Here is a 9,913-nt window from a genome sequence, read left to right as displayed (position 1 = left end):
TAAATTTTAAAAGTTATTTTATTAAATACATTTATTATTGTTTGTAATTATTAAAAGTCATTTTTAATTTATTTACCAAAAATAGATATTATAATTTTTAAAAAATTATATTTTAAAAATTAATTTTTATAAATTACTTTTGAAAAATAAAAACTTTACCAAATCGTTGTAAAACTTTTTTCGTTGTTGCTTATGAGATAAGTAATAGGAACTATTATGTTTTCTTCAGCACATCTATTGTGTTTCAAATAGTGCTACAAGTAAGACCATGCTTCATGTATCATAAATTGCTATTCTTGAATTCTGGTATTCTCTCATGACTACTTACTAATTGTATTATCTTGGTCGTTATCAAGTACCAAATACATTTTAATCTTATGTGTAAAACCTTAGCTTTTTTTTATAGCTCTCATTTATGCTAAACTATTTAAGAATTTCAAGTGTTTTCAGCTTGCAAGAGAATGGTTGTATTTTCACATAATCAAATTTGTGGGATAAATATCTAAATTTGGGCCACGCAAATGTAATTGAAGGAAGACCATTCCTCTTTGACTCATACTGTGTGATCTTTCACTTATATATAACTGTGTCTAGAGTAATTTCTAGTGGGTTCCCAGTTTCTTCTTCAAATAGAACTAGTAGATTCCCAGTAGATTTTAGGAGGGATCGTGGTATATGATACCTGAATGAAAAAAGTTAGTAAATACAAGCTTGACATCCAATAAATGGGCTAATTATGTTATAAAATTTTATAATTAGCTATATAAATAGTGGATCAAGCTCCTTAAAGTGAGGAAGACTTAGTTTGGTAAAGTTTCAAAAGCACCAATTTTTTATTTTGTATTTAGTAAATCAAAAGTGTTATGTGTTTATTATGTGACTGTATTTACAGTTTTAAAAGATAGGAGAAACACATAAAATAGAGTTTTTTAAAGATAGTTTATGCTAATCAAAATTAAAAGATCTAATATAATATTATCCATTAATTAATATCCAAATTTAATTCGTAATAACTGTTTATTATAGTATTTTTAAATTTTAAAAGCTATTTTACCAAATACACTTGTTGTAGCTTGTATTTATTGAAAATCATTTTTAATTTAATTTACAAAACATAGATACTACAACTTTTAAAAAGTTATCTTTTAAAAACTAGCTTTTATAAACTACTATTGAAAAGTAAAAACTTTACCAAACTAACGTAAAGTGAGAGGCTAATCCCCTTAAATTAAAATAATGGAGTTCACACATTATAAAAATTACAAATTCAATGATGATTAATTTATTATTTTATCACTTTACAATTTTCCTCACTTTAGAATATCTTTCTCCATAAATAGTAGTGTAAAACCCAAATTTTAAAGCAACGAAGGAAAGCGAAAAGTTAAATACTAGATAGTAGATACAAAATTTAGATTCTCTAAATTTTAAATTTTTATTTTAGAGAATAAAGTAAGATCTTTCACTATTAAATGTTTTCTCTCTCATATTTTTTTTGTCCCACCTATGAAATAAATGGTAATAAATTATACTTTACCCTGTAAAATAAAATTCAAAATTTAGAAAATCTATGTTAATAGACACAGGGCACTTCTTATAGAAAAATCTACATGTTTGATGAATTGAGATGGTGTCATCTTTTGTGCTTTGAATAATAAGACAATTATGTTCTATTGTAATCCCTCCTTTTATATATATGCATTTATGTCACAAGTAATATTGGAATATAGGAACAGGAGGAGGGAAAAATAAAGAAGTGTGGCATAGCAGCTTACCATGTTTGTGAAGGATCCCCGTTTTCTGTGTGAAAAGATAACCAATATCGACCAATACCTTGGCCATTAACCCAAGCTTCTCCCTTTCCCATAGAACCAAGGTTAAGCACTACAGGATCTTTGCCTGCTGGTGCATCAAATGTAGTCCAGGGAAATAAAATTAGTTATGTTATGTTATGCTATGTGCACTCATTTTACATTAGACAATGTGCAAACTCATCCATCATCTACTGTTAGATTGGGTTTCAGTAGATGATAAATGAGTTTGTACTATGTCCTAAGTAAAATAAGTGGAATATTTATAGCTTAATGCCGAGCAGTTATGCTCTTTGGAAGTTGAGTAAAAATTTAGCGAACTCTTTAGTTTAAAAAAGGGTTATGCTAGATAACCAATAATTTTTTTGAACAACATAAATAACCACCAATTAAATAAAAACACATTATACCTCCAAACTACCCATCTAAATCTTAATATTAGAATAACCATCCGTTAACCTAGTGAAATGAACATCCGATATATCTATTATTCTCATTGTTTAGTATTTTCATTGTCTACCTATACTTTTCTTTTAAAAAATTATTAAACTATACCTGGTACCATGTGAGTGGTTTCACAGAACTTTGAAAACTTCCCCACTGAACTTTACTTAATCCAATATCTGTATAGATTTGCAGTTTCTCTCCTTGCAGGCCAACCTTCATTGAAAATACTTAACATTAGCATGCACCATGTGGAGAAATTTTACTCAACATCTTTATAGTAGCATATGGATAATCACCTGATATCCCCATGCTTGATTAGTGAAATCTCTGCCTTGAACTTTTACCGAACGCAAACCAGCAACTTTGCTCTCTAGATATGCTCCTGAAGCCTTCATGCAGAAATGAATGCACATTTTCATGTCAATCAAACATCTGATGATGATGAATGTATAGAAAAGAAGTATGAAAAAGTTAAGACAGTTACAGGCATTCCAACAGTTGCACTTAGTAAGGAGACGTTCATCCCATTTGTCAGATTTACTTTGCATTCTGTGACAAAAGATCTACTGTCATGTGTCCCATGTGCAGAGCCTAGAGATGATTACATATAGAGTACAAAAGGTTAGTCTCATAAAATCGCTTGTACTAGAAGCTGACAATGACAATTGATGACGATAGCGGCATTTTAGTCTTTGTATTTGGGTCTAGTGATAGCTCACTAGTCTCCTTAAACAAGTGTCGGGGTTCAAATCCTGCCTTGTACATGCATTAACCCATTGGCCAGTAACAAACTCTTAAATAAAGTTCCGATCCACGATGAATTAGTCATTGGTCTCTCGACTTGGAAAATACCGTGGGAAATCAAATAAAAGAAACAATAACATTCACTGTTTAGAGCTTACCTACTAAAACTCCATTGATGAATGCATGCAAAACATGCCCTTGACTTAATACACTAAGCAAGGATTGAACAATAGGAGCTTTGTCATTAAACCTACAGAAGCAAGGAGTGAACAAACATCTTAGTAGAGAACATTGTAAACATGTTTAATTGCAAGCATTTATCACTAACTATTATGTTGCTATTTACCTAAAAGTGTACCACAAGTAATCAGATGTATCTTTTACTGTGCTGATTTGGTCTAATAGTTTATTTGCTCTTAATGTTGTATCATCAAAGTTAGGGATGGCTTCTGTATATACTTTCCATCTTTCAGCTGTATTGAACTTCAACTGTGGTATCATTGCTCTCACTCTGGCATAGTTTTGTGTGCTTACCTTCAAAAGCAACATAGAAAGAATGAGAAATTTCTCTCACTTCATTGAATTAATGCAAAGAACAATGGTCAAAGGAAAGATGGCAATGAACTTGTAGAAGCACTTTCTTAAAATCACTGGAATTGATACTTCTTTTGTTCTCTTTCATCAGTCACTTTTATTTGTCAAGTATAGTAAGGATGAATAAAAAAGAAGGAGTGACAAATAAAAAGAGATCACATGGATTAGTTCATTGTTGAGCAATATTTTCTTTACCTTGCCTGAATTGAAGGTTACTTTCTTGCAATCTGGTAGAATGCTGATTGATCTTGGGGGCAATACATATGGAATGTTCTGAAATTTGACTGTGGATTCCTTTCCACCACTATTTTCCAGGAAGGCAGCACATTCCTTTGAGCTCCTTCTGAAAACATAAGCCTGCACAGGAAGGATATAATAAATGATTTTGTTTGAAAGATTCAAGCTTTTAAAGGTATGTCATGCATTCCTTTTGTTCCATGTTATTTATATTCAAAGATATTGATTCAATGATGTAGCAAAATGTGACAGTGACAGATAAAAAATAACCAAGAGAGTAAAAGTCTAAAGTATACACAGGAACTGTAGTATTAAATTCCCTACTTGTTGCTGGGAACCCAAAGTGATTATGCTTTGAGTTCCATTTAGTAAAGTGTCTGAACATGACTTGATTGCAGCATGTAGCTCCTTTAGATGACCCCATTTTGGTTGCCTAACCAATCCTGCATAACAAAGTAGGCATGAAACTCTAAACCTTTCAGACATAAGGTTCTGATACTATGTCATGAAACCACTCATTTCAAAAGGTTAAGTTGATAGGAGAAGAAAATATTAATAGTTATATCTCTAACAACCGCTTTCGTCGACATGACAAAGCTTAACTCGCCATCGGTGTAAAAGAGTTTTCCACTTACCATATTCATCCAATGGAGCTTCATCATAATAAGCCGTTATTATATAAGCAGATGCCGTTCTGTCAAAATTGGTTCCTCCATGGTACTGCATGAAATTCATACATGGTGCTTGAGTAAGCAAAAAATTGCAGCAATGGTTTTAATGGTAACAAGTGGGATACCATGTAATAATTGACATAGCTTCCTTTCTTAGCAATGAACAGAGCAACATTATATGCAATGTCTTCTGCTGATCTTAGATATGGCTTTTCTCCAAAGGCTTGATAACTTCAAATTTCGACATGAAATTAATAGCATTAATCTAGTTAGAGACTTGGATAGTATCAAATTTACTTCCGTTAAAAAAATAAAAACAAAAATGATATGTGAATTACAATGAAGAATTCAGCAAGAGAAACATACAAACTAGTCCAATTCTCTGTCCATATAGAAGGCTTGTTAGGAGAGTTTGGACCCTTAAATGCTTTTCCACACTTCATGCCATTGCAAGCATTTATCTGCGGATAAATGTACTTAATTAATAAATGTTTATAATAATCCCCAAAAAAAAAAGGAAATTCTCTTGTACCTATAGTATTTATGTCGAATTTGCTTAAAAAATTAACTGGTGAACGAGTCATGCAGATATTTTCATATAAAGTTCATAATTAAAACCGTTAGATGATAATTTAGTCAAACTTGTTAAATTATCTAATAATTCTCAAATATTAACTTCACATAAAAATAATAATTGCATATGAATTTCTACCAAATTAAATAGTCGTTTAAATAGAGTACTAACCATTGGATCAGGGGCATCATCTTGCTTGCACATAACCCAAGGCACCCCAGTATGGAGTCCAACGGCCATTTGAGCAGCCCAACGAATATAGGAGCTTCCTTGCTCATGATAAGCCTTTTCAACATTTCCATATTCATTTTCAATCTACAATTATATCAACAATTTGGATTAAAACAATAGTATAATACTACTAAAGTATGTGTTTATAATTAGCAAGAAGTTGTTGTAGTTGACTTAGAATGATTTGAACCTGAGAAAGTATTATAGGCCCTCCTTGAGAAGCATAAAGATTGGCTGATTTCATCATGTTGACTATTTTGGCAGCGAACCTTTGCATGTGAAACTGTCATTAATCATTCCCAAATTAAATACTTATTATGAATGTCAGAGTAGTGCTTCTATTACTATAACAAAAATGTTCTATGCATTAAGTCAACACCAATATGAAGTTTAAATAAAAAAGTTACTATCAGTTAAATATTGAAGATATAAACCACCACTATTATTACGGTGAAAACTCATCTGCAGTTGACTTCATATGAAATTAATAACAAAGGTTGTTAAATTATTTAATAGGTTTAACTAAATTATTATTATTTAACAATTCTTAATTATTAATTTCACATAAAATTAATTGCACCTAAATTTTCGTCATTATAATTCATAAAAATTAAAGAACTATATATAATACCTTATATTGATTGTTATCAGTTCTAAAAGTAATACCCGGAATGTCATGTAACCACAATGGTAGACCCCTGCAGCCACAAAATCAGAAGTAATTAAGAAATTTCTTTAACATGCTTAATTATTACACGTACTTATTATTATGATTATTATTTTGCTAAGAGTTCATTAGATCCAGTTAATATATATTTTTAAAAATATAATTTGTTGGTAAGTAATATTAGCTTGAAAAGGGGTCTAACCCATAAGTCCATTCACTCTCAATGTAGGGTCCAATTCGAAGGGTTACATATAAGCCTTGTGCTTGAATTTCCTTAATGAATCTCACTAAATCACGTCTTCCACTAAAGTCGTACTGCAAATTCAAGTGCCAAAACAAAGTCATAAAATAAAATAAATAATTAATGGTTTAATTACTCTGTCAGTCCTTATAGTTTCATTGAATTTTCAATTAAGTTTCTATATCATATTAGATTTTGTAACTAAGTTCCTACCGTGACAAAAACATTGAAATTAATGAAATATTCTGTTAACTATATAGAATATTTAGTCAAGTGTTAGGCATATTTATTTTGCTTAACGGAATATTCTGTTAATTTCAATGTTTATATAGTATAGGAAATCAATAAAAAAGAAAAAATGTATAGAGACCTAATTGAAAATTTAATAAAACTATAAGGACTGACAGAATAATTAAATCATAATTAATTCTGTATGTAAATATAATGAACACTAGTTAGTTATTAGTTATAGGTTACCTGTCCTTGTTGAGGCTCATGAAGGTTCCAAAAGACGTAAGTTTGTATGACATCTAACCCTCCTTCTTTAGCTTTTGTGATTAAATCAGGCCACATCTATTAAAATTGACAACAAATTAACATTTTTTGTATGCTCTTGCACAACATCAACAAACAATTTTTTTTCTAAAAAAAAAATATAAAAAACTATCTTTTAGTTTGTTAAATTAGGCAATTTTTTATTGTAAAATTATTTTTTTAACTTTTATTTTTAGAGAATTTTAGCATTTAAAATTTAGAATTTAAAATTTAAGAGTTTAGAATTTAAAATTAAAAAAATTGATTGATATTTTCAAAAAAATCTGAACATAATCAAAATTGGTACAAAGTATGAAAGACATTGTCTGAATTGTCTCCTTAAAGATTTGATATTCGAATTTAGTTGTAATGATTAAAACATGATTAGTGATATGAGCTGTATTCATACATGTATTATCGCAAACACATGGATTTCATTGGACGTTTCTAGTTAAAAAATTAATTAATATCAATAATAATTTGAGTAACTAAACATATTTAAAGATATCCATATTCAGTTTAAGTTCTCCTATTTATTTTAAAATATTATCACTTTGATTAAACTGATTTATTTTAAAAAAGTAAATCAGTGTATATAAGAGTACGATTGATATTTAAAGACATTAATTAGTTTTTTTGGTACCAAATTAGTCGATAATTATTTTGAAATAAATAGAGTAAAAAGAATGAAAAATTAATTAAATATATTTTAATTAAAATATTTTTTAGGAAAACAAATGCTTCAAGAATAAATAAATAATATCTTTATTTTATTATTATATTGGAACAATGTTATTATTAATAAGTTATTTAAAAGCTAGGTTCTCACCCAACCAAAAATAAGTAAATATAAATATAAATAAAAAAGAGGAACATGATATCAAGCTCTTTTCTAATATGTCATTTTTATTTGAACGAGCAATTGTTAACAATATAAGCTTGACTCAAACATTAAAATGGCTGGAGATATAAATGTAAACATGTAGAGCTTATATATATACATATGCGCTCACAATTAATAACTCACACATCATAGTGGTCAACTAAATTAAAAATGATAATTAATGATAAGGAGTAGAAAATATCAAATTATTTTATATAACATAATAATATTCGTAATTATATATTAATTATATCTAAAATTATGTAATTATTTTAGCAATAACTAATAAATATTAAATAAAATAATTTTAGACTATTTAAATTATTTTTTTATTATCTTTTAAATATTATTGAATTAAAAAATAAAGCTTAATAGCGTGGATCAAAGATCAAAGTTCAGAATAATTTTATGGAGATCAACCTCTTTCTCATGGGCAACCAACCCCCATGTGAAAACTATGCACATAATAATATACAGCAGATGCCACTTCATATATTATTGTAGTTAAGAAATTAAGTATTTACATACATAAATGTCTTATACTAGTAGACATATTAAACTTATAATAAGTGATATAATGTTCTATGACAATCTCAAATAGCCTAAAGATAAATGTATAATCTTAGTTTATTTGATGTATCATACTAGTTGAAAATATATGATCAATAATCATACTCTATATAAGTATTTCGCAACTCAATTTTTCTTTCTTAGAGTAAAATCAAATCTATTAAATTAAATTTTAATAATAGATGAAAACATAGAAGAATAATAATTATTAATGTATTAGAATCTGAACATATTAATAAGGCTTGCAAGAACAAAATGTAAATCAATGCTTTCTTTGAAAATTTTCTTGCCTAATAATAACAGAGGCAATGAATTAATTAGCATTGTTCTCAAATGCTAAAAAACACACCACAATACAAAAAGAAAACTCTTATTTAAACGTATAAATACGTATTCAAAAGAATTGAGTCTACATTATTGTTAATGAAAAATGATCTAGATAACAAAAAGAATGAAGGTATGTATAGGTACCTCAGGAGTGCTGCGAGGATAGTGAATAGAACCGGAGAATAAGATTCTATGTTGGCCATCAATGATTAAGGATCTGCCGTCGTAGGTGACGGTGGCGAGGACGATGACGAACGCTGCCGCCGTTAGAAGGAGGAGAAGAGAGGAGTAGTAGAAGCACGACGATGGCTTCAACATCATGCTGAGTGTTATGTATTGTATGAGAGTCAAAGAGTATACAAAATATTCGGAGAGAGACTCTCTATATATCACTCTTATATTATCAACACTTGTTCTATGTTACTTGTTCTTCATCCATGCCTAGATTTACGTATCCATTTCTTTATTATTTCTTACTGTATTTCATTTTTTTAATTAAATAGAGTTCAGATTTGCGAAATATCTATCAGATTAGGGGATATTGTGAGCAATAAAAAAAATATTTTACTACTACATATATACATAGATAATAAGGTTACGTTACTATGTTATATGGATCTTAATGAAAAAGATTCATGAATTTAATTGCTGCTTTGTGGACATTTAATTTTTGGATCCAAATTTTAATCCTTTTGTTTTGAAAGTGGACCTTTTTTCTCCTTTTAAAAAGAAAACCTCAGTAATCACGCGATTAACATTCGAAATTGAAATTAATGCTGATCAATCATTTATTGATCAATATTCAACTATAAATGCATTATTCCTTTTGAAACTTAAATGATTTCCAAAATCAGATATCTATGTCATGTGTATATGAAAATAATGAGTAATCAAAATTGTAAAATATATATTAAAAAAATTGATATATTTATTGATTTGATCTTTTTTATAAAGTGATGCTAAATATTTAAGTTCTTTTATAAACTAAGTCTAATAAAATTAAATAATAAGATTTAAAATGATGCTAATCATAACTAATTTTTATTATATTAAATTAATTTTATTAGATTTAGTTAACAAAAAGACTTAAATGTGTAGCATTATTCTTTTTTATATCTTTTATTTGGCTTTTTCATTGAAATGTCACTATTTTGGAAATTATTTATCAAATTATCACTCTTTCGAGACATTATCCGATTGTCTTTTTTTTCGGTTACGGTGACAACTGATTTTTTAAAAAATTGGGAACAACTTGACTACTATATATTAGGCCAAATTATTTTTTATTATAATATACTAGTATATATACCTATGTATGTGATGTATAAAAAATATCTATTCAATTTATATTTCTATTTGTATTTTTTAAGTTTATATTCTTT

General features: G+C 28.3%; 1 protein-coding gene across 1 annotated transcript; it reads right to left on the bottom strand.

Moving 5' to 3' along the window:
• Window positions 1-525: 525 nt before the first annotated feature.
• On the bottom strand, window positions 526-8,860 carry LOC107470600 (beta-galactosidase 16-like). The gene is made up of 18 exons (XM_052255845.1): window positions 8,676-8,860; window positions 6,695-6,790; window positions 6,179-6,291; window positions 5,941-6,007; window positions 5,500-5,592; window positions 5,250-5,393; window positions 4,871-4,965; window positions 4,630-4,735; window positions 4,469-4,553; window positions 4,158-4,276; window positions 3,792-3,953; window positions 3,349-3,536; window positions 3,161-3,252; window positions 2,743-2,849; window positions 2,555-2,647; window positions 2,368-2,471; window positions 1,776-1,922; window positions 526-682 (listed from the first exon to the last, which is right to left on the bottom strand). Exons 1-18 carry the CDS (start codon window positions 8,850-8,852, stop codon window positions 571-573), a joined length of 2,100 nt encoding a protein of 699 aa, XP_052111805.1. The 5' UTR covers window positions 8,853-8,860; the 3' UTR covers window positions 526-570.
• Window positions 8,861-9,913: the final 1,053 nt, after the last annotated feature.

This window comes from Arachis duranensis, chromosome 10, assembly GCF_000817695.3.
Source record: "Arachis duranensis cultivar V14167 chromosome 10, aradu.V14167.gnm2.J7QH, whole genome shotgun sequence".
Classification (NCBI taxonomy): domain Eukaryota; kingdom Viridiplantae; phylum Streptophyta; class Magnoliopsida; order Fabales; family Fabaceae; genus Arachis; species Arachis duranensis.
The sequence above is the reverse complement of the archived record's forward strand: the minus strand, read 5'-3'. Positions and strand labels throughout refer to the sequence as shown.